General features: G+C 34.1%; 1 protein-coding gene across 18 annotated transcripts in view; it reads left to right on the top strand.

The window, feature by feature from the left end:
* LOC123504349 (kinesin light chain-like) overlaps positions 1 to 25744 on the top strand; it is a 73431-nt gene extending 47687 nt beyond the window's left edge. For 8 of the 18 annotated variants that reach the window (XM_045254803.1, XM_045254806.1, XM_045254807.1 and 5 more), the window contains 7 exons: positions 1888 to 1932; positions 5890 to 6094; positions 6505 to 6731; positions 7779 to 7904; positions 21343 to 21461; positions 22355 to 22409; positions 22546 to 25744. In XM_045254803.1, the coding sequence (XP_045110738.1) occupies positions 1888 to 1932; positions 5890 to 6094; positions 6505 to 6731; positions 7779 to 7904; positions 21343 to 21461; positions 22355 to 22409; positions 22546 to 22605 (837 nt within the window). In that variant the 3' untranslated portion in view covers positions 22606 to 25744. Of the gene's footprint in view, positions 1 to 1887; positions 1933 to 5889; positions 6095 to 6504; positions 6732 to 7778; positions 7905 to 12187; positions 13235 to 21342; positions 21462 to 22354; positions 22410 to 22545 lie in introns of those variants that run through there. The other 10 variants (XM_045254801.1, XM_045254808.1, XM_045254809.1 and 7 more) reach the window with 7 other exon arrangements.
* The last annotated feature ends 1169 nt before the right edge of the window (positions 25745 to 26913 follow it).

The raw sequence follows: 26913 nt of genomic DNA, 5'->3' as shown, positions 1-26913 counted from the left end.
AACACAAGATCACCATGTCTTGTTTTGACTGTTTTGGATAGTAATAATTTTTGACATGAAATTATATTCTGGTTCTGTTTGTGGCTGTGACACTTCAACATGCACATCAGTGGAGATTCTACTCTATATACTAAATGATCAATTGATGTATATATATAAAGTTGATGCAAAATTTAACATGCAATTTATAACTGGGTAAATATGGTGTCTTTAGTATATTTTTTTGTGTCCATTATGACAAGAAGAAATTAGCATGTATAGATATACAGCAAACGAAGCTCAAATCCAGCCAATGTGAGTAAATTTGAAGGTAGTGATGGTTATTGTCTCCACAGTTTGTATATATCTAGATTTACTAGATATCTTGCATGATTGCTTGCTTTATATTTAACTTCACATATGCTTTGCAAGTTTGCATTTGTGTTAGGCATACATGGTGTATATTGTATAATATGTACAGATGCTAGTATATAGATTAGTTGAAATGTGATAGATATAACAAAGTTGTCTGTCATTTCTATATTATATACATTTGTCAGTTTTGTTCCATAATAGTCTACTCTATCACAAATCAGAAATGACATATCAAAAGGTGTGTGGCATCAAGATATTTGGGCAACTCAAGAAACTGTTTATTTATTTATTAAACAGGCTGACATCTTCATGAAGGGTCAAACTGAGAGAAAGAGCTGGTACACACACACACACACACACACACACACACACACACACACACACACACACACACACACACACACACACACACACACACACACACACACACACACACACATTTTCTCAAGGTTATGTCTTGGAAATTACTACTCTTTTATTTGTATTAAGGTGTTAAGATGTGTGTCAACAATCTCAGAACCAAAAAGAAAACAAAATATAACTTATATTTTTACCAGCTTGACATATACAAAAAGATAAATGCAATAAAGAGACTTATGAAATGATAATGATAATAATAACAATAGTAATAATAAAGATAATAACAATATCATTGATAGATTTATGATAATAAGATTTTTAATACATTAAGGAAAACTTTTGAATTTCTTCCAAAATAGTTGTAACTCACTTCTCAAATACTTCCATGTGCCTTCACACCATATTTTACTGTCTGTCTCCTATTATTTAATATATGTACTTTCAGTTCTATGAATAGTGAGATTGGTATATCCAGTTTTCTTTCCTTTTTTTTTTTTTTTTTTTATTTATTTTTTTTTTTCCATCAACATAAAAAAGAAGGAGGATTTGATTTCCACCTGTTTGATAAATATTTGTCATAGTACTCTAACCTTTGTTAAATACAAATTTTTATAATCTTTCTAATTGCTTGTGACTTGTTTTTTCACTAGTTCCTCATCCCTGCCTTCCACCATGACATCATTTTCATCATTCCATCTCTCTCTCTAAAGGCCATAGTACACAAAGGCAAAATGCCATGACTAAATAATTTTAACATATATTTTTCAAAATCAGCCATTTTGTGGGACATTTACATTCCAAAAGGAAGTAATTTATATGATATTGCATTTTGCCCATCCATATAGAAAGGCTGCAAAGCTATTTTTTCTTGAAATAAAAAGAATGGCTTCTTGCTTGTGTGTTACTTAATTATTATTAATTTGTACTGCATGTTCTTGTTTTGATTTTAATTATTTATTATAAAAAATATAATTTTTTCCACACTTGCCTTAATGATTTCTACATTTTTTTCTGAAGTTTATATTCTCTTCCCTTCTATAATTCAGAACATACGCAAACACAAGCATTACCAGAAATCCTGTCCTTTTCTCCTGTTAATGGCATAATATAATAAACGAGCTAGTATGTGTGTTTGTGTGCGAGGCTGGGTGACTAACCAAGGTTGTGCCGCAGATCTCCCAGGAGGAACGTAGAGGGGTGCCTAAGGAGGAGCTTCTCGTAAGTTCATTGTGAATTGTCAGCGTCTTGCCTAGAAGTGTTTGGACAGGCTTCTAAGTTTGTTCTCGGTGCTTTGTGGTGATGGTTCTGATGGTGATGGTAGTGTGGAGACCTGTCTGTATGCAATATGTAGTTATGGTGGTGGAAGCAGTATTTATTCAAGCATTCTTGTCATGTCAGTAAACTGTGGAATATTTCATACCATAAGGTTTTATCACAATAGATCCATACACAGCCTATCCTTTATTTACTGCATAACATTTTCTATGTAGTTCATTTCATACCTACATCTCAACTCTTCACACTCATGGTCTTTATGTATATGTGTCCCTATCATGTTTTTCATCATTATGTAGCTTGCTGCATTTATTACTTGATGAGAAAATATTTCTTACTGCTTATCATCCTCACCCTTGTCTTTACAACTGTAGAATCATGAGGATGCATTTCTTCATATTAAACCACTAATTTGCTTCTTTATTTTCTTTTTACTTGTTTATTTTATTCATAGTTTTATTCTTTATACACTAAAAAACACTGAGAAAAGATGAATGGCACTGCAGCTGTTTCTTGATATATTTTGATATTCTTCTGGCAACATCCCTGCTCTTTCTTCCTTTGGTGACACACTTGTGCTAAGAAATATACATGATCATTGCATTTCTTCATGTACTACAACCATATTTGAATCTCTCTCTCTCTCTCTCTCTCTCTCTCTCTCTCTCTCTCTCTCTCTCTCTCTCTCTCTCTCTCTCTCTCTCTCTCTCTCTCTCTCTCTCTCTCTCTCTCTCTCTGGTGTGTGTAATATAAGAATTGGTCTTACTTTTGTCGAAACACAAAGTAGTCACACTCCATCTTCTCAATCGCCCTCTGTAATAGTGATCATGAGAACTTTGCAAATTGGAAATCATTGTGACTAATTGGGTAATATATGCAGATTTAATTCATGCAAGGAGCCTCATATTGACTTATTTTTTTTACAGTCTAAGTGAATTATTTACTTGGGTAATTAAAAAAGAAAAAGGGGTGGGTGTGTTATAAGATATTAGCATTTTTCCCATGTGATCTCATACTGAAATTGAGGATGATTCTAGCATGAGTCCTGTTGATTAGTGTTCACTCGTCCATTATTGTCATCTGGCTATTTTGGTGTTCATTATCACTTGGGGAATCTGTTACCTTTACTATTCAAGGTGATCACTCTCTAATGCTTGAAGTTCCTGTGCTTACCCCCTCTTTGTACAACAGCCTATATGAGCAGAGTACCTTTTGTGTGGATGATTCTACTGGCATATTCTAAGTACTTGTTTTTGTCTCCTCTTGCTTATTGTTGACTGTTTGCCTACTTCAGCTTGTAATTTGAATAGATGAAGTTGTTCACATTATGCCATTCTTATACTTGTTATCACAATCATCAGCCTGTGATTCTCTCTCTCTCTCTCTCTCTCTCTCTCTCTCTCTCTCTCTCTCTCTCTCTCTCTCTCTCTCTCTCTCTCTCTCTCTCTCTCTCTCTCTCTCTCTCTCTCTCTCTCTCTCTCTCCGTCTCTCTCCTCCCTCCCTTTCTCTCATTACACCACCGTACTTTATTAGTTTGAGTCATACAATTAATGTAAACTTTATAGAATTTAGCCCATATGAAATAAGTGTTTTGATTTGAAGTCATAGTAGGACACTGGTAAAGATTGTCTGTTGGCACCATGTCTTTTTTTTTCTCTCGGAAATACAATCCATCCGTTCAACATGATAAACTTGAATATCCTATCTAGTCTTTCTTTTTTATATTAGCTGGTCCTTTAGTTTCACTGAGCATGGTTTTGCCTGTCACATTATCCCTACTGTACAGAAAATATTTGCTTGATTCTTCTTGGACCTTATTAGGTAAAACATAAATCCCTGTAGAAATCAAAGGAAAAAATGCCTCAAACTATATAGTAAGAGACTAGAAATAATGTGAAAACAGTATGAGCTTAGTTATGAGTATTTAGCATACAGTAACTGTTCTGTCAAGTGTGTATCACCAGATTCCATGAATACTGTTATTATAAACACATAGGATTAATATTTTCTAGATACAATACATTGAAATATATCATGACAGACTTTTAGAATGTGCTTCCTGAGAATTTTGGGGACACATACTGGGTCATGTTATTTATTTATTTATTTATTTATTTATTTATTTGTTTATTTATTTATTTATTTATTTGTTTGTTTTTGCATGTTCTTTCTTTGCACATCAATAATTCAGCAGAATGCAGTCATGTCTCCCAAGCTGAGTGTAATGCCACTCACTTGAGGGGATTCTTGCATGCTTATATCTTCAACTTTGTTAAATTCATCCCATTTATTATGAATTTGTATTGTATATCTTAAAAGAATGCATTTTCTAAGAAACAAATTATAACCTGTGAAATGAATGCTCTCTCTCTCTCTCTCTCTCTCTCTCTCTCTCTCTCTCTCTCTCTCTCTCTCTCTCTCTCTCTCTCTCTCTCTCTCTCTCTCTCTCTCTCTCTCTCTCTCTCTCTCTCTGTGCTGTATTTTCTGGATCTTGCTGGGTTTGCCTGGGTCATGGTTGTTTGGCTGGCACTTTGTGTCGTGGTGGTGTTATGCATTGATGGTGTTGGTTAAGGATGTGTTTTAGTGATCATTTAATTCTTGCTGAATGTGCTCTATGTGTTGTGTCTGCATTGAATTAACATATCAAGCTTGACTAAACCTACAAATACATTAACTCTTGACACCCAAATTTTAAGGGGGGAAAGATATGATTGAGTGACAAGTAATGGCTCTAGTTATCTGATCAGGAAATTCAGAACAGTTGAAATTCGTGCTACTGCAAACATATCTTTAAAAGAAAAATATTGTTCCATTTCCTCCACTTTAGACTTCTCACTGTCTGACACTACTACATTAATGACCTTTGATACATGTAACTCTGACATGTGGTTGTCAGTTTGTGATTATGCTGAATTTCAGATCACTGTCTCTTTTCAATGACTGCTTGTACCTTATCTCTGTGTTGAAACAATTATTTAAGCCTTGTATTTTAATGCATGCCTTACGATATCTGGCCAATATGAATGACTATGGATATTAGTGAGAAATTACGGCATAGCATGATGTATCCCATATAGCTCATGCAAATTTGAAAAGTTTCCTGCAGGCATTGTTTATCCGATCTCAATAAATCAGACTTTGGGCATCACATTACTTAGGACTCAGATCAAGAATGCTATTAAAGTCTATCATTTTGTCAAGACCTTTATACAGAATCTCTTGGCAATAATCGTGTAGGTGGTAGTGTCTGTACAGAGTATTGCTAATTTGCATCCTCTTAGATTCATATCTTGATTTTATGCTAATGGTGGCTCAGGATTGTTCTACAGCTACACCTTTTGTATCAGCGAATCATTTTACCATTTTGCAGTCAGTAATTACAGTAATGAGTATGTTTATTCTGTTTAGTTTTAGTGATGGAGCTCAGGAACTGAAAGGTAGCTGTTCAGAACTAAATTAACAAGTACTTTACTGATACATGAGCCTTTCCCATTTTTTTTTATTAAGAATGCAATAGAGAAATGTTAGAGATGTGGTTCATTAACTTTCCTTGTACATAAACTAAACACTTCAGATTCCCAACTATGCTATGGATATTTTTGCTAGTGTTCAATGCAGCCAGGAAACTGACTCAGGCATTGTATGTTGCCATGATCATTGTATGGGGTCATATTCTCTCTCTCTCTCTCTCTCTCTCTCTCTCTCTCTCTCTCTCTCTCTCTCTCTCTCTCTCTCTCTCTCTCTCTCTCTCTCTCTCTCTCTCTCTCTCTCTCTCTCTCTCAAGAACTGAGAATCTTTTTTGTCTATTTCTGTATTGATTTATACATTATGAAACACATTGAGAAGAAATTACTGAAATTTAGCTGAGGAAATCTAACCACATTTACTTTATATTCACAGGGGAAGTATGAAGAAGTTGAAAGGTACTACCAACGTGCTTTAGAAATTTATGAAACTAAGCTTGGCCCAGATGATCCCAATGTGGCTAAGACGAAGAACAATTTGGCTTCTGCCTACCTGAAGCAAGGGAAATATAAGGAAGCTGAAATTTTGTATAAACAAGTCTTAACCAGAGCACATGAGCGAGAGTTTGGGGCTATCGACGGTAAGTTTGTCACTTGAGAGCATCTTAAAACAGTTAGTATGAAATGTGTATATATATATATATATATATATATATATATATATATATATATATATATATATATATATATATATATATATATAGATAGATAGATAGATAGATAGATAGATAGATAGATAGATAGATAGATAGATAGATATATATATATATATATATATATATATATATATATATATATATATATATATATATATATATATATATATTATGTGTGTGTGTGTGTGATTTTTAAAACTATTCATGTGTTATTTTTACATGATGTATGTTATAGTTGGAGAAAAGCAACATGGAATCTTATCTTAGTGAAATTAGGCTTCTAGTTTTGTGTGCTGTGGATTTGTTTAAATGCCTTTTTATTATTTCTGTTTCAGGAGACAATAAGCCAATCTGGCAGGTGGCAGAGGAAAGAGAAGAAAATAAGAACAAAGTTAAAGATTCAGCACCCTATGGGGAGTATGGAGGCTGGCACAAAGCAGCCAAGGTTGACTCTCCTACTGTCACCACAACTCTTAAGAACCTTGGGGCTCTCTACCGACGTCAGGGCAAATATGAAGCTGCTGAAACACTGGAGGATTGCGCCATTCGGTCACGTAAAGAGGTCAGCCAAACCAACTCACACAAGTGACTCAAATAGTGAATGACTCTGTTTATTTGACTTACACAAGGCTGTTCAAACAACTCATTAGTGTCCATTAATAAGAAACATTTATGTGTTTTTAAATCAGAAGTGACGTTTTATGCAAAAGTGAAATGCTATTTATAAATGGTTTCTGTGTAAACAACTGATCAAACTGCTAGGAATTGTGCGTTTATCTAATGAGTTGTCGTGAAGTACCTTGTTTTCTTTCTCTTGAACGCCTCTTTGAAGTTCTATTCTATTATGATAAAAGGAAAAGAAGCACAAAGCATCTTTTCAGTGACTGTGCTTATGGAATTTCTCAAAGTAAGTGGTGAGTTCTGTTTTTAATATCTTGAGTGGTATAATGCAGTATTTTCTGCATTACAAAGTGGATATTCAGACTTCACTTCAGATATGTAAAGTAAGATATTCACAGCTTCAGCTTTATGTTGCACGGTGATTTGCCAGACCTCAGGTGTGTACGTATTCCTGTCCTTCATTGTACACTGCAATCACAGCTTAAGCAAGTTGGCTGTTGGTGAATTTAGTGTTTACATACAACTGTAGAGCTTCAGATGAAGAAGTAAACTTCAGATATTGAAAAAATGAGCATCTTATAGTCTTTGTATTAGTTTCCTACACTTTTGTTCTTCAAGAGACAAACTTATGTTATTTTACAATATTTCACAAATATGTGAGTGACTGAACTATTAGTTTATGCACCAACACCCACCTCGGGCCAACTCTTGATGTGTTATAGATTCTGCATTGTGAGTCTTGTTACGCATTGTTACTTCATTCTGTGTCTGGCTTTTAAATGGCGAGAGTAAATTTTGTTACTTGTGATGTGCATACAACAGTAAAAGGGAAATACAAATCATATAAGAATCAGATTTTATTAACAGCATTTACTCTCTTAGTGAATACCTTGTTGAAATGTAAGTGTTGCATGCTTCTGTGTGCACCAGTCGTCTAATTTGTCTGCCTGCGCGCATGTGTACGTGTGCGCGCCAATGGTTACCTCAGGCTGTGAATCTGGTCAAGGATGGGATGACCCCAGAGGGCAATCGACGACTCTCAGCATCAAGGGACAGACTCCGAAGAGGGTCCCGGGAATCCCTCAACTCCACTGATTTTGATGCTGCTGATGACGTAAGTAAACTCCCACACTCCCATACCCCGAACAAGCGCACACTTACACGCACCTGAGGTTTGAGGGCAATATTGAGATTCCTTTGATCATCATCTGTTTGCAGTTCGCACTACCAGATAAGACTGGAGATGTGTTCTCCGTGTTATCCATTTTGTATGGCAGGTTCTCATTAAGTAAGGATCATGAATATTTAAATTAACTATAATGTAAGTACGTACGTATATGCTTTTCTACCAATGGTTGTTGGCTACTTCTAAATATTAACAGACAGGCATTTGTTTCTTCGGAGCATGCTACTGCTACTGATGCTGATGCTGTCTTTGTTTATTTGTTGGAGAGTCTGCCTTGGTTCTGGTATGGGAGGAGTGGCCTTGATTATTATTGCCCACCATGAAGGACGTCATCTTATGGGAATGCAGGAAAGTGCACTCAATATAATAAAGCTGGCAGCCCTACTCTTTTCAATTAATGCTGCTGATTTACAGGGATTAAGTGTTGGCATGCATGGAATTTTGATTGTGATTACCTTCATGTATTTGATTTGTAATGTATTGAAAGATTTATTGAGCAGTGTGACACAACAACCAGTCTATGTATGTTTACATAATTAGGAATGATTTCTGTTTTAATTGTGATCTCTGATTTGGCTTACATTTGTCACATATATATATATATATATATATATATATATATATATATATATATATATATATATATATATATATATATATATATATATATATATGTTTTAATTTAACCTAATAATGATTGACAGTGATTTGGTGAAACTTTTTATCCTTCCATGAATGGTGTAAGGTAGGTAACATTGTATGTGTTGAAACTGCTTCACTGTTTTCAAATGAAGGGAATGAATTATTCCTATGTGCTCCAGTGAAACATTGATTGTAGGCATTAATGAAGCTATAAGTAATGTGTCTTGGAAAAGTAAAATGTTGCAAATTATTCGTACAGTTAAAGTGTTTGAGGAATTTTATTTAATCAAGAACAATAGTTATGGAGCACACATACAAAAAGGAAGTATTAGTAACTGCTATATGATCTTGGCAAATGTGATTTAGATATGATCTTTTATGAAGTTACGCAATACACCATTTGCTTTAAAATTTGTAAAGCAGCTATATATAGGAACAGATGTGGTTTCCACCAGAAAGACTGAAATTGAAACACTTGATAGGAGGAAGGTGGAACATGACTTATAACTTACAGTTTGTGAAATCTCATAAGTTGTGATAGCTAAAGCCCCTATTACTTCACTGTTTAAGGATGTGCTGTACTAAGAGTATATATATATATATATATATATATATATATATATATATATATATATATATATATATATATATATATATATATATATATATATATCAGTCATCTATATATGTTGATGGCATAAAATGTCATAAATGCATTACGTAAATTATCACTTGTGTTTTTTGACATTCCAAAGATGAGATTAATTTAATTAATTTATTTGTTTATTTTATTTATTCATTTTTCTCATTTCTCTCCAGAAACATCTTGCTCATAAGTCTGGAAAAAAATATTAGTCTTAGTTTCTAATCACACTGTTGCAGAATTATAGGGCTTTGACACATTTGCAGAATAAGATGAGTTTGATCGTGTGTTTACTCTGAGACCATCAGAATGAAGCAGACATGTATATCCTCATAGATTATCGGAGGAAAAAAATATATGTGGTTGTGTAGCTCACATTACTGGCTGGTGCATGTTAGATTTTCAAGGACCCAGACATGTGTGTATCAGGTGGAGTGATAGCTATGAATCTTATCAAACAATCAGATACTATCAATCCTCACTCAACATGGGCTCCTGGATACATGAAGCAAGCATATTTAACACATATTTGCAACTGGGTTTAGTGATTGGGGAATTCATATTGAGCAAAGGTCAGCGGTATTTTGTATCTTTAACACAGACATTTAAAGTTTGGAAGACAGAAATGTTGGTGCATGTTTGTATATAAACCAGTGCAAGAAAGAGATGAAGGATAAAGGAATTGTCAGGTTTGTAAATGAGTGGAGGAAACAGAAGGGAATAGAAGAATGATATTGGGATGTGTTTAGTAAGAATGTTAAGATTCATTCAACACCTTTATCTTTAAACTGACCAGCAGATTGAGACTGCTTTTAATGTTTGATGTACATAAAGAGCTTACTTAGGTAGCACTGGAGCTTTTTGTGATGTAGCTCGTTCATTTATTTTGTATTAAAAATTAATTTGCATGATGGTGGGCAAGTAATTGTAATAATTTCTATGCATGGCTCCCCTCTCATGACTGGACCAGAAACAGCATATTATATAAAATGTTAACACATAGCCAGCTTGTGGCAAAAGATAAGTGTTTTTTAACAGAAGATAAAAACAAAATATTTATGAGACTTAAATATTCAGATGTTAACATGGCTTCAGCATATAATGTTCCTACCATGAGAAAATACTGCTCATCACTCCTTGGCACATTCTGTGTCAACCATTACCAGCTTTGGTTACAAGTATTTCAAAGGTTTCAGTAAATAAGCCAATTTTTTACTATTATTTTTTATCACTTGATTTATATGTGAAACAAATACTATATTTGGTTGTGCAGTTTAGGAAGTGTCGTCAAATATCAAAGTTGATGCATTCAGCCAGATGTGTTTTGCAATTATTTTTTTATGATTATTTTAAGTTCAGTGGTACATGCCATATGCTAACCCTAGGCTAAGAACCACATGCAACATGATGAAATCAAGAAGTATCATAGAATTCATGGACATTATATTATACTGTACTGGAATAGAGACATGACAGATATATAAAACTGAACTTAATATTCAAATTACTACCTAGATTTACAAGATATACTAGTTCATATGCCACTTTAAAAACCAAAGTATTAAATTTAAGGGAAAAAATTCTCTCTCTCTCTCTCTCTCTCTCTCTCTCTCTCTCTCTCTCTCTCTCTCTCTCTCTCTCTCTCTCTCTCTCTCTCTCTCTCTCTCTCTCTCTCTCTCTCTCTCTCTCTCTCTCTCTCATATCCATACATTTCTAATTTATTATCTAATGCTAAATGAGAAGATATAACCAAGGTTGTGGCTGTTACCTCCAATCCATTGCATGACTTACAGAAAGACTGCAGAACATCATTAATGTACAACAGAACATTGCTTCATGCCGTATGTTATAGTGTCTCGTAGATTGCTTGTTGCTAGTGTCACTGTCAGCTTTCATACTCATTCAGATTTTATGCTTTGCTTTTCTGCAGCTTGGAATGTTTCATGTTGTATTCACATTGCATAGTAATTATTTTTATTTATATTTGATATATTAATTTTATTGTTCATTTCCTGAATGTTCTATCAAAAAGAATTTTATTTTTATTTGTATTTTGCATCAGTCTAGCAAGTATTTCTGAGGGAGCCTGTAGCCAAAGTTAGAAAAAAAGTAGCATCCACAGGCATATGACCTTAATTTACTTCAGATAATTTTTAGCCATCAAAAGGGTTCAGAGCTTTTCTTGAGAAATATCTGATGGCATGTTAAATGTTTGCAGATTATGAATATTTTGGCTGTTAGGTCTATCCCTCAGTAATTGCTGCCAGAGAAGATACAAGTTGTTTTGTGCCACCTTTGGGTATATGAGGATGAGCTTGGGCCAAGGAAAGGGGTGTCCTGAAAGATGAAACGAGCCGTAAGAAAAGGTCTTGAGAAAATGTCTTCTTTATTAAGCATTCTCTCTCTCTCTCTCTCTCTCTCTCTCTCTCTCTCTCTCTCTCTCTCTCTCTCTCTCTCTCTCTCTCTCTCTCTCTCTCTCTCTCTCTCTCTCTCTCTCTCTCTCTCTCTCTCTCTCTCAGACATAGTCTCTAAAGGAAATAAGAAACAAAGTGTCACAGTCAGCCGTGGAAGATCACTAGTATTAATAATAATCACATGAATAAACTATGTCACCATTAGGAATCTTAGTGCATATCCTATGAAGCTTTTTTATGGGAACCAAATAGTCAAGAAAATAGCTATATTTGTCATTCCACTTTGACATTGTAGATGATTTGGTGAAATACCCAAGGCTGATATATATATATATATATATATATATATATATATATATATATATATATATATATATATATATATATATATATATATATATATCCAGTAATGACAAGTTAAATAGAATTTAGTGTTTGTATGGGTGGCACAGAACATTTGCAACCATAGCCCTCAGACTGATGGCTCAGGTTCATTCTCTCTTTCTCCCCAGCCCCCCAACTTCCCCTCCCCCATGGGTTCCACCTCTTCACAAAGATCGCAGGACGACCCACGCCACACCGGTATTAAAAAAATCTTCCACGCTTTCGGCTTTCAGTCCTGAATGAAGCACAAGCTGTGAATGTTAAAGCTCAACCTACATTAGCCTGTTTCACGCTATGTCTGAAGAGTGTAGGATAGTGGCTGGTAGATCAGTGTCCTCCCTTGCCTCTTACTTCTCCCTTGATTAATAGACACCCACAATCCTGTTGTATGTAGAAGCCATAAGCTGAGAATAACCTGAGCATTGGTACTTAGCTTATGCAACTGCAGATTACAGAATTAACATTCATTCATTACATATTTGAATCTTTTGTGGTTCATAATTATAAGCTTGAATGGGTTTGGTTGTGTGCTCAGGTTGTGTTCAGCTTTGGTCACTCCTGCACCAGCCTAGCAATCGGGTCCCCCTTTTCTTTGTGCATCCGATAAATGTCTTCATAGTTTTATCTATTAGTTTGACATGTTAGTGAGATGATGTTCTGAATGTTTACACAAAGGAAAAATTTTAAATGACAAGACAAGACATTTCCATATAATTGTTGACATACAGCACTGCCTCTGGTCCAGTCACAAAACAAATGGCAATATATATATATATATATATATATATATATATATATATATATATATATATATATATATATATATATATATATATATATATATATATATATATATATATATATATATATATATATATATATATATATATATATATATATATATATATATATTCCTGAGGCTGTTACAATAAAAAATCAAGGGTAAATGGGTCAGATTCTCAGGTTCAAAGATGTAAGTGACATTAGAATTACAGATGAAAGATATGACACACTACTTATGGCTACTTGAAGCCATTAGCAATGTAGCACAGTAATTTTTATTAATCATACTCTTAGGAAAATGAACTGCAAAGCATTAATTTTATCAACACATATAATGTCAAATGTCTGGTAGAATCTCATCTGTAATCATCCATGCTCATAAAGCATCATAATGATTCCAAAAATCAGACCCAAGTCAAGAGATATTAACCTGATTTTAACTATGATACCAGTCGTGTGACTTTTAACTTTTCACTGTATATATATATATATATATATATATATATATATATATATATATATATATATATATATATATATATATATATATATATATATTTTTTTTTTTTTTTTTTTTTTTTATATATATATATATAACTATATTATATATTTTATATATTTATATATATATATATATATATATATATATATCTATATCATATATATATATATACATATATATATATATATATATAAACTATATAATAAACAATGCAGTTACCACTGTAGACCAACAAAATATGCATAAACAATGGCCGCCTACCAAAAATATATATATATATATATATATATATATATATATATATATATATATATATATATATATATATATATATATATATATATATATATATATATATATATATATATATTCATCACACCGACACTTTTCATTCAATTTCCACATGTGTAGCAGCATGTCTCTGAGTGCCTCCCTATCAGTCTCTATACATCCTATTATGGAATGGGTCCAGTAAATATACCAGTCACTATAGCATTTAGGCCGTCTTGTAGTCTGGCAGAAATTTCCTTATTCATTGTTCATAGAATTTGATAATCACATGCTCCAACCATAATCCTTTGCTTTATTACTGTATACATGGCTCACTCATTTTATATACCAAGAAAAGGATGGAGAGAGGGATGGATCATGGGACCTCCTCCTTTGTATTTTTATTCATACAATGAGACATGGTACATTTTGTCTTGGCTAATCGCCTTTACATAGAAATATATCAACTTTTCAGAAACTTCAGAGATTCAATTAAGAGATAACTCTCTTCTAGTGATAACTACTATAGAATCTGCCAGTCCACATTGATGCCTCACCATTTATGTGTTACTTTGTGATGTCCTTACCTAAGTGTAAAGCACTCTATTTTTAGTACTAAAGTTAGAATCAGAAACCATGTGTTCATGTTTCTTTTTCTGTTATGTGTTTAATTAGGGGCCATCATTTCTTTTTGTAAGTTGGATCTTGTTGTTTCAGTGTTTTGAGTCCTCATGATTGAGCCTGTTGTCTGGTGGTTAAGCACATGTGTTAGGGATGGAGAAAATAATGTATATCCACACAGTTATATATCTCATGTATAGTTGAGGTTTGAGATAACATGTTGCAGATATGTACAGTATTTTTTTTATTGTACTCTTAAGTTTATCAAAAATAATGATATACACGTGATATTATGGCTGCATGTGAGATGAATTCAGCAGCATTATTTTCCCTATTTAATGTGGCTGAAATATTACCTAAACTCAAGCCAAAGATGGTTAAAACAGTCACATAATTTCTCTTTGGGTCAATAGCTTTGTGCTGCATAGTTAATACTTGCTAGAACTCTATTTTTATTTAATTCTTCCTTAAAACTATATTTCTTGCAGGAGAATTGTTTGCTTTTGCCCACCCAAATAAAACAATTGCATTTGTTATTAGGGAGACTTTCCTTCCATGGTACCTTCTCAATTAATATAAGAAATTTAAAATGCAAGTAGCTACAGTATTTGCTGCTAAATTAGATGCATTGCAATTTCATAAGAAGGCTTTTAGAAAAGAATTATTTGATTTTTAAGGAAAGAAATTGCTTTGTAAAAAATTTGTTTGTTGTCTTTCTACCATGGGTTCAAACACTGAAAAAAAAATCACACTATAGTAAAACCAAAATGTACTGACCCACAAGGTGAGACCGATAATCCCCATCACAATGCCATATATCACTCATTACTTAAAAAAAAAAAACAGTAACAGTTCTTCATTTAACAAAGAACTGTTAATGTGTTTTTTTGTGATATATGGCAGCATCGTTGGGATTATTGGCCTCATCTTATGGGTCAGTACGTTTTAGTTTTGCTATAGTTGAAAATATAAATGAAATGCTGCAAGGAAACCAACCTTGCTAATATTCTATTGTAAGGTATCCCATTTCTTTATGGATGAGTTCTATTACTATTAACATTTTCCATTCATTTAATTATGTAGATATTTATTATATCTTTGTTGCTTTTACGCCATTTTTTTCATCTTCTGAATATTTGTGGTTAAAATACTAGAGGAACATTTTAAGGCAACTAACTCTCCCTGAAGTAATTACAACAGGAGTGTGAGTGTGCAGCACGTTTACACACACTGAATATGAAACAAGTATCTGTTGCTATCGTTTTCCAGTACTATGCTTGCTCTCTCTCTCTCTCTCTCTCTCTCTCTCTCTCTCTCTCTCTCTCTCTCTCTCTCTCTCTCTCTCTCTCTCTCTCTGGAAAAAATATGTTCAGAAATACACAAACAAGTGTGGAGCCTGAAGATCTATTATTGCTGAAACTATTTGGATATAAAGAATAGGAAGCAATGAGAGCAGGAATCAGAAAAGGGTAAATGATTGGTGTTTAGGAATAATTGGCTCAAGAATATGAGACATTTAAGGAGTTGTGGTTGATATCCCAGATCAGAAATATGTGCAGTATATAACTTGGGAAGATTAATAGGTTTCTTTTGGCTTTAACAGTTCAGATACAGTCACATTAGGGGCATATTCTTTCAATAAGTGTTGTTATTGATGAATATGTTTTACGAGATGCACTTTAGCAAGGCAACCATTTTCTATAGTTTACAACTCTGCAGCAAGAGACACAATAGACTTTGAAATATCTTTTCATGAATCACCAGAAAACAAAGCTCTCTGATTATGTATGTGCTTCTAAATGGTATCCTGCACAAAAAGTTTGTCAAGTTGCATGAAGGTTTGTATATTCTCTCAGAAATTTAGTGAATGTTTTGTGTGTGTTTCCTTACATAGTAATGAATCATCTAAGGTTGATCACTGTGGCAACACGATGGCTTATTTCGCAGCAGCTGGCAGTCTTAGGTCTGTGTGTTTGGCTTTGTGATTTGTAATTGTTGAAAATTATTTATCAACACAACAAAATTTGTGTGTGTGTGTGTGTGTGTGTGTCTGTGTGTGCCTGTGTGTGTGTGTGAATAAATTCTGGAATATTAAGATTTTGTTTGTTTTTATTCCTGCACAAAATATTTGATTTCTACGTATGTTGTAATGTGCTGTCATGTCTTGGAATATTGCATGCATTTCATATTATCTGCATGTTTCTGCATGATCTATATTCTGCTGAATGCATTTCAAAGATCTGTGGTAATCTGGAATATTTTTTACAGAAGAATTTTTCCAATGAGACTGATATGTTTATAAAGGCTGCCTTGTTCCAGTTTCTTTCAAAACTAATCCCTTTTCTCCGAGTTTATCAAAATTTGTACCACTTGCTCTAAAATCATTCTTATGCATTTTTCATCATCCATATGCAATTTTTGTCTTGCTCCCTGATACTGACTTGCTTAAGGCAGAGGGAATGACTTACCTCCACTCCATTGAAGTATGATATTGATGGTGATATTTGTTACAAAAATATGGTTTGCAAGTTAAGTTAATTACTTGTCTTTATATTGAGTGCACTTTCCCAGCTTCTATAAATAGTGCCTGGCTTTCTTATATGGAAAGGGAAACTAAGAAATCATTGCTCATCCAAAAAAGTCTTCATCTAACAAAAGTAGAAATGCTGCCAATTTACTAAATATGGCAAAAATTATATACATTCAAGTTATAAGGTTTCAATAGATATTTACCCATCCAGCTTAGCAAAAATACAATGCAAAGAAAAATGATACTTCAATAATAAATTGAATAATTATACTATATTTTTGGCAAGTGAAATTGTATGAAATGTAATTTTTTTTATGAAATCATTATTTCTTTTACAGTAGGCTAGATTATGTGTGGTAAATTCATATTAGACATGTAAGCCATCATTGCTCTATTATTGTCATATATGGTGCATCCAAAATCTAGTGAAGAATATTTGATGAAACAGTACATATGCCTTTAACATTTTTACATGAATGAAATTTAGCTTGCACACCCTTGTAACACCTCAGGAAGCAATAATTAGAAGTATTTTCTTATTAATAGCATGCTCCCAAAGAACCTAATACTAAAGGGACTTGATAGTTGATTAGTATTGAAGTAGTAGACTTTTACAGCAAACAGTGAAAGAACGAATCATAACTACATAATGAAACATTAACATAAATGTCATAGCCTTATGTTGAAGGAAGAATGATCATATGAGTAAGTGACAATTCATATTGATTTTACAGTTAGGAAATAAGACATGCTGTTATCTTTAGCTGTTATCTTTTGGTCAGTGAAGTTCTTGTGTGTATGTATATGTGTTTCCAATTGATTGCTCTTGCTATCAACTTGAAACATCTTCATGGTTTTATATGTCATATGTCTGTAAAGAGTGTTATTCTTATAGACAAATATGACTTTTTTAGGAACAGATATTTTAACAGTATATTGGTTGATATAGACTACAGTCCTAGGTCTAAACAGCATGCTAGGTAAGAAATAAATAATGCTGAAAAAAATCGCATTCCTTGGGATCTCAGCTTAAGAACTATAAAGGTTAGTAATAGAGTTGTAATCTTAATATTATTATCACTTAGAGGCATGCTCCACAAATGTGTCATTTTCACACCTCTCAATTGTTTGTTCTGGCACTTCACAAAGCAAGTCTCATGAAAATTATTTTGAATGGAAAGAGCACCTAACCTCTATACTGAAAATAATTTCCATAAAAATTAATCAGTTTGCTTCAGCCACAAGTCTCAAAGGTATCTCAGTCTCTTTCTGCCTCCGTTAGGAATGTCTCTTTTAGATAGGCAACCTTATAAATAGAATCAATCACTGTACCCCATGTCATTTCCAGAGTTAGCATTCTGAAAACATTCATATAACCTTGTAAGAGGCATTCATTCATCTTCATGCAGTAAAATCATCATAATTGTCATAAAAGGTAGGTTCTGTGTTTGCATGGATTAGTCTTGGTCTTATCATAGCAGCATGCCAAACAACACAGTTGTGGGCAACTTGCCTGTCAAGGTTCTTCCAAAACGCCTTATTCCTTGTCTTTGTATCCTTTGTACAAGTATCCTGCTATCCACTTCAGTAGCTTTTCATCCATTCCATCCACATAGTCAAACTAAGGCAGTCTACTCAATCTCAGCTTCATACTGATGTCATCTGTTTGTATCACAACGCTTTCATTGGTTATCTAATACTACATATCACTCTCACCATGCTTTTGTCAGGACATTCCAGGTACTTAACTCAATCATATTCATTAACTTACATTTTATTACTATGAAGCACCAGGTTTTTAATGTTTACATATATATCCTGTGTGCTTTTCGTTTGAAGAAAAAATTTCCATTAGAGAGCTACTTTTGGTCTTATCTTCCACTACTTATGTTTCTCATTTCTTTCATTAATTAGTACATGCATCAGCATTTCCTGTTCAGGGAGGATTGCAGAGAGAAGGAATACATTCATGCATATCCACAAGGTTTCTTTCGTATCTTAGTCTATGCACAAGAAGAAGCAATTGTTTTCCATCCTTTTCATATATTTGAATAACAATCCACTTCATTGTCCTTTTACTCATCAAACACAATACAGTATACAGGATGTATTTACAACTTGTTTGTTTACTACATGTGTCCAAACATTTCTTAGTGATACTGGTACATTGTCTATACTTCCTATCATCCTTAGTTAATTGTTCTTGTTCTTCTTAATTCTGGTCTTATTCCATACTTCCACCTAGTATGGCTTAATCACCTGTATATAACAATCCCAAGGCATTGCATTCCTAGTCTAAAGTAGAAGAAAAAAAGCACATCATTGTATGTACATTGCCTGCAAAAAATATAGAATATGTAGCATTCAAATCACAGGAATAAAAAAGGGTACTTCATACATCAGGCTCCTCAACGAGTCCAAGGGAACAAATCAAGTAGTAGATGACCACATCTATAAGCACAATTGATTGTCAAGTTATAGAATTATTTTGCTCCCAGCTTTCCATTTTTACTACTGTTTTATTACAATTGTATGTTCATTATTCAGATTATTAATTCTTGGGTTAAGGGACTAGTAATCCTCTTCATGTTACATACCATATTTATATAGTATTAGCAAAAGCTAAGTATATACATGTATATTTTGGTAACTATCCAGGAGTATGAAAAAAATATTAAATGCGTTGGTTAAAAAGGACCACTTTGTTATAATATATTAACATCTGTAACTATTAGTTGTGCATGTGTAAATATCTAGACAGCAGCTTATAGAGTTGCTGTATGCATGAGTAGATTTGCACAATACTCTTCATGAGTTCAATCTCAGTGGTGCTGTTTGGTGGTGGTGGAATACCTAAGCATTTCACTGTTATGAATGGCAAGCATATTCTAATACTATACATTCCATCTAAGTTCTTACATTGAGTCAATGTTGTAAATATGTGATCTGGTACAACTTCATTTAATCAGTGTTCTGCTGTGATTATTCCTTCATAATGACAAAAATTAGCATATCTTTTATTGTTTAGAGTTCATAGATAATTATCATTTATTTGTTCAAAGTGATATACATAGTTAAGGATTTATTTGGTCAAACTTTAGTCACTGTTCATCATCTTGGAACATTTATATGAGTTATATCAATGCACTACTTTGTTAATGTGGATACTCACCAGTTGGACTGGGTTTGGTATTACCAGCTGCAGACTTCTGGAAAATTTTTACTTTCATGTCATGTCATTATTTTGTGGTACACATGACCTATTGAAAGAACCGGTTAGGGGTAATTATATTCCATCATTGTATATTGTCATGGACAGTAAAAATGTTTTAGTGACAGATTGGAATACAGTAGTTGAGGGAAGCAAGAGTATATAGAAGTATGGTAAATGCAATAGGAAGAGAATGGCTTGCACAAAATAAGAGAATAGAGTGCTATAGCATGATGACCATCATCTTAGGAGAATTACTAAGGAACAGGAGACTGATAAAAGATTAAGATGTCAGAGTGTATGATCCTATTAACAAAAAATTAAAGACAACTTTGATCTTTCATAAAGTATGTGTTACAAGTTAATGTCAATACAAATTAATAAGGATTGGAAAACATTAGAAATTATAAATAGCAGATCAAGTAGGATTTGTGTGTGTGTAATTCACCTCAGTCGTCTGCTGGTCACCCAGCCAGTCTTCCCCATTATGGAGCAAGCTCAGAGCTCATAGACCCATCTTCGGGTAGGACTGAGACCACATCAACACACAACACACACCAGGAAAGCGAGGCCACAACCCTCGAGTTACATCCCGTACCTATTTACTGCTAAGTGAACAGGGGCCACACATTAAGAGGCTTGCCCATTTGCCTCGCCGTTTACTGGGACTCGAACCCGGCCCTCTAGATTGTGAGTCGAGCGTGCTAACCACTACACTATGTGGTCTGTAATTCACCTCGGTCGCCTGCTGGTCACCCAGCCAGTTTTCCCCATTACGGAGTGAGCTCAGAGCTCATAGACCAATCTTCGGGTAGGACTGAGACCACAACACACTCCACACACCGAGAAAGCGAGGTCACAACCCCTCGAGTTACATCCTGTACCTATTTCCTGCTAGGTGAACAGGGGCTACACATTAAGAGGCTTGCCCATTTGCCTCGCTGCCTCCGGGATTCGAACCCGGACCCTCTCAAGTGTGAGTCGAGCGTGCTAACCACTACAGTACGCGGTGTGTGTGTGTGTGTGTGTGTGTGTGTGTGTGTGTGTGTGTGTGTGTGTTTGTGTGTGTGTGTGTGTGTGCACATTATTGTTCTCATAATGCTGTTTATTTTAATTGTGTTTCCATTAAGTCAAAATATATTATCCATTTACCAGTTTCATAAGCCTTTTATGATTTACATTATATTACAAGTACATCCCAGTATCTCATTTATTCAACATAGTGTCTCAACATGTATCATCAAATTCATTTATATTACATATATAAAACATTACTGCCATTACCACCACCACCACCACCACCACCACCACCACCACTGTTTGAATGAAGAGTTGCCCAATGTGTGATGCAATGTTTGCCATATAGTATGAGTATGGTCGTCTCCGGAGATCCAGTTCTTTCTACAAGTTCCGGGCATCCATTCGCAAGTCAAGTGCCAAGCTAGTTCACAAACTGAGAGGAAAAGAAGAGGATAGTAATGCAAGGTAAGATCTTTTATGCTTTCCTAGGTAATTTTCCATATTTAGAAATGCAGGAGTCATCAAGAAATTAAAGGAAGCCCAACACTCAAGATGTGACTGCCATTTCACACTACAAATATGTGTGATGAAGTTTTAAGTTCTTAAAGTGAATAAGTAATCACTAAAGTTTCAAAACTGAAGTCCTTGAGACACAATCAGTTTTATCTACTAATTTTAAAAGAAATTTGTAAAGCAGAATTTCGGTGTTTTAATTATATCAAGCATTTAGTAAATTTTGCTTAGCCTAAGTTTAAGTAGCAAAGCGTCCAAATAGCCGTATTTTAAGGTTTGTTCTATATGGATTGACCAAGCACTGCAACTCTCATCCCTGCCACCATGGTTTCCACTCTCAGTACCACTCTGTTCAAGCCACTAGCATACCTTATGATTATGATAAGTATGCTTGACTTGGAAGATGATATTGTTTGTGTTGCAGCAAAATAAACATTGTTGTTGTAGGCTATTACTTAGCAATTGTCTTTTTGTCTTTTTGCAATCATTTTGTCCAATAACCTCTCTCTCTCTCTCTCTCTCTCTCTCTCTCTCTCTCTCTCTCTCTCTCTCTCTCTCTCTCTCTCTCTCTCTCTCTCTCTCTCTCTCTCTCTCTCTCTCTCTCTCTCTCTCTCTCTCTCTCTCTCTCTCTCTCTCTCTCTCTCTCTCTCTCTCTCTCTCTCTCTCTCTCTCTCTCTCTCTCTCTCTCTCTCTCTCCAAAATTGACAAGTACATGAAGATGATGGAAATATTGATACTGTACTTGTAAAGTGTATAAGAATGCTTTTCTGTAGGTTATCGTATTAAGAACCATTCTATCATTAGATTTTTTTTTTTATGAGGCCTATTTAATCTTTCTTTTTCAGAATGAAGCGGGCAAGTTCTCTGTCCGTTCTTAGTGGACAAGGAGAAAGTAAAGAGGTATGGTATTCTTTCTCTGACAGAACACTTGAAGTTTTAGTATTATCCAAAAAACTGCAATATCATTTTGGAATGCACAAATAGTAAAAAAACAAAACATAATAAAGCTTGTACTATTTTTCTTCCCTTCCTAAAGTGTCTACAGGTCCCTCTTGCTCTGCGTGGTCGAGCAGTCAGCTCTGAGCACATATCCTGACCAGCTGTTTCTGCTTCACCTTGATCAATCAGTCCTTCGCCTCATCACTACCATAGACTGCAAGACTGACCCCACAATGATAATTTTGTAGACTTTATTTCACAAGTAATGATTCAAATCTTGATGTACGTGTTGATGTCTTGTAATATTTAGACGTCTGGTTGTGGAAAATTCATAACCTGGTAAATGAGTCATATTTAAGTTTAGATTTCTGATCCTGATTACATGTAAGTATGTGAAAATTCATACTAACTTTATTTGTAACAGAAAGGATGGTAAATGCAAGACATGACATTGGTGATTGAGAGCGAGAAAGCATGTGTGCCTCAAGAATCTAATCAGGTTGAAAATATTGACTTCATGAATTACCTCATTACTTATATTAATTTCTATTTCATTTTATCTTAGCAACTATGCAACTTTGCCCACATGCTCCTGACATTGACAACAAAAACAAATTTAATACAGTACTATATCATGTATGTATAGTGTGTGTGTGTGTGTGTGTGTAAGTGTGTTTACACATACCTGTGGATATTTGTGCATTTATTTATTCATTTAGTTTAGCTAATTGTAATTTACAGGGCCTGAGGTACACTCATATCATCCCCTATCCATATTTACATTTATCCATTCCTTTCAACTGGTACACTAGTTTTTTTTTTTTTTTTTTTTTTTTTTTGTGTGTGTGTGTGTGTGTGTGTGTGTGTGTGTGTGTGTGTGTGTGTGTGTGTGTATTTCTATACTTCTGAGTACAGATACTTCAGTGATAGAACTTGATTCACTTTACATATATATTTGATTTTTATTTATTGTATATATAAGGATTTTGTTCTAATGTACATACTCACATTGGCAAAAGAAAAGTGAACATTGTGCACTGCTGATACACTTGAGGAACCACATGTGACTAGAAGCGTGAAGAAAAACAAAGAATCTATAATAACTAATTCATTATTAATCCAGTATTGTTGTATTATCATTTACATGCCTGAATTTTATTTATATATATTTTTCAGAAGAAAATTGAAAAGTAAAAGCTAATATTTGCTTCTCTAGATTTAGAGAAATTCATATTTTATTTATCATTAGAATGCTTTATATCATTCATTAGAATGCTTTATATCATTAGAGCACTTCATAGCACATTGATACACCTGTGATGACTATAAAATGTAAAGGGTAACAAAATTTACTTAACCAGCACAAAAGAACTCATTTGATTTATTGCATTTAGACAATGTAAGCTAAGATGAAAAGTATCCTTACAATATGGATATTTCATCACCTTCAGTGAACAGAAAATATAAGAAATAGGCATATGAAAAATATATGAGCAATAACAGTGATGTAACATATCTTTGTTCTTCATTACTCACACTAAGAATAAACACCATCAATTTTGCCAAAATTTCTATATTCCAACGTCATTGGTCACTAGAAAGAAATTGGTACATTTTTAAATGACATACTGGCTCTCAATTACTAATCTTTTTCCTCCACATTATTTTTTGTTACATTCAATTCAATAGTAAAGTCTTTTATTTGAATAATCCACCCTTAAGCTGCTGAATAGCAAATAGTGTGTGCCTATGTGGCTGTGGAACTATATATCCACAAATCTATCATCCTAGCCATCTAGGGCTTCTTTCTGTGCATCTTTGCAAAGCAGTATGTTTGGTCCAGGCTCATTGCAAGTGTAGGGAACAAGTAATCAGAGGATGAGACAGATGAGCTTTAAGCAGTGGCTGTAGAGATTCTGTATTTTCTCTTTCTCACTCACACATTCTTAAATCACTGACTGGTAAGATCAATATACCACATGTTAACATTGAACCAAGCCTTACTTGAAATAAATGTAAGAAAGGCAGTGAGCATCAGAATGATTTGAAGGGTACAGTTTTCCTCTCATATATGCATTTAAATTGTGGTCCAAATATTACATTCCAGACTGGTATCATATGCATTTATTGCAAGTAATGATAATACATATATAAACAGTTTTAGTTTCTCCTTTTTCTATTCAAGACTTGCAAATTTATTGTTACTAATGGTTGGCATTTTCAAACATGCATGCATATTAACAAGTGTGCTACTAACGTAATTGCTCAAGACAGATAAACTGATTGAAGCGACTAAAATGGGCATTCCTTCACCTCTTGTGGTTCAGTATTCTACAAAATAAATGGAAAATTTGATTTCATGGCACAGATAGAATGTAAGTACTGTGAAAGCTTAGAAGCTTGTCTGGAAGTAACCTATCTGTTTTTCTGGAAAAAATAAGATATGTGTGACATTTCACCAGTAAGTACTTATATGTTGTTTAATTTCATATTCATCACACACACACACACACACACACACACACACACACACACACACACACACACACACACACACACACACACACACACACACACACACACAACACAGCAGAGTCAATCATGCAGTACATGGGGAGTGGGACTGGGTGAACTGGAGAAATGATCTTGTGGGAGCGAAGCATGGCACAGCTTTAATATTAACCCTACCAGCTTGTGAAATTTTACTCAAAGAACCACACTTATAACATCTATGAAACTAGTTACTATTTAATGACGCATACAGCTTTATTAGTTAATTATGTGAATTGTAATGTCCACTAATTCCCATTCTCTAGTCAATGTTGCCAGAGGTTGTTGAGGTAGCTCAGCGTGAAGAGTGGACCCCTCAGCATAGCTTGATAGTCATTCATGGAATAGTTGATTTGTCTTATTCAATACCTCCTTGGCTCCTGGTAGTAAACTTACTCTTCCATGTTGCACCATTGTTTTGAATTAATGTAAAGGTTAATTTCATCTGTTACATTTTAGTTAATAGCAGAACATGATCACTAAAGAGCATTGTTGTGATGCTTGAAGAACCAAACAAACTGAAAAAAGAAAAAAGTCTCCAAATGCTGCTGTGTGTGCACAGACATTTAGGATCTGAGATTCTGACCACCTCTGACAACTTGACAGCCCAACATCCAATTAGTGGATGTTCTAATTGATTACTGTATGAATGTTCACAAGTTGTTTTGCTTCATGTATGCTTTTGTCAGTGTATTCACAGTGACACGGCAACCATATAGGAAAAATATCAATAAACAAAGTGAAGACTTTCACTTTTCTTTTCCTTTATTTTGTCTTTGAATCCGAATGGATTGACACTTACCTATGGCAAACCAGGGTACATCTCCAGAAGTAATGTGTTCAGAACCTATAAGTTTTTAAATGTGTATTTGTTTAACAATCTTACTCCCTATTTTAAAATTATTTATTATTACTCTAAGGACTTTGATTTGATGAAAAGTGCAAAACGATTCTCAAAATCATGGTTGAATATTCTCTCTCTCTCTCTCTCTCTCTCTCTCTCTCTCTCTCTCTCTCTCTCTCTCTCTCTTTCTGTCATGGTGGTAATGTTATTTTTGATAGGGGTTGGTGAGGAGGGTTCAAACTGGTATTGATGCAACACTTCACAATTCAACTGGGCAGACTAGAGTCCTTGTGTAAAACAATTATACTAGTATGGATGCATATGAGAGTAGGGTTGTCACCCACACATCTCAAAATAACTAAATAGATAAATAGAAAATACAGAACACAATGAAGATGGAAGAGTGGAGAAATTCTATCTGTCAGTGGGGATTGAAAATATAGATTTTAACTGTCTAACGTAAGTACCCTGCATTATGCATATTTAGAGTTATCAGGCCAAAAGGCGTGGATATATTTCTCAATATATATCAGTTAACTTATCAGTGTTGTCTACTTAACACATTAGCAAATCCAGTTTCCAATTCATGACAATTTTTCTGAAGGCGCTTGTTTCTTCACCCTTTATTTTATTTATTTTTTATTAATTAATTTTATTTCATTTACTTATTCATATATTTATTTATTGCTGGGATGATGGATTAGAGCGGGGGATGGAGGGAACTTTAGCGCATGACAACCTCTAACAAACGCATATTTTGTATACTGCATGGTTGCATATTTGACTTGATATTTGGTTACCAGGATCTTTGATTAATTACTTTATTATTTTGCTGATCTTCATACAGGCCACTATGGAACAAACTGCGTTCCGCACTGATTCAACACGTATAGGGAATGCAACATATCACTCTTCAATACAGAACTATTCCATGTTAAGAAGACAGAAGAAAGGCAATATATATGTAGGCTACCTACATAAAAAGATAGATGATCACTTACTTTTATTCTCTCTCTCTCTCTCTCTCTCTCTCTCTCTCTCTCTCTCTCTCTCTCTCTCTCTTACTTTATA

Source organism: Portunus trituberculatus, chromosome 15, assembly GCF_017591435.1.
Source record: "Portunus trituberculatus isolate SZX2019 chromosome 15, ASM1759143v1, whole genome shotgun sequence".
Lineage (NCBI taxonomy): Eukaryota > Metazoa > Arthropoda > Malacostraca > Decapoda > Portunidae > Portunus > Portunus trituberculatus.
Note: the sequence above shows the minus strand (reverse complement) of the source record. Positions and strands in the feature narration are given on the sequence as shown.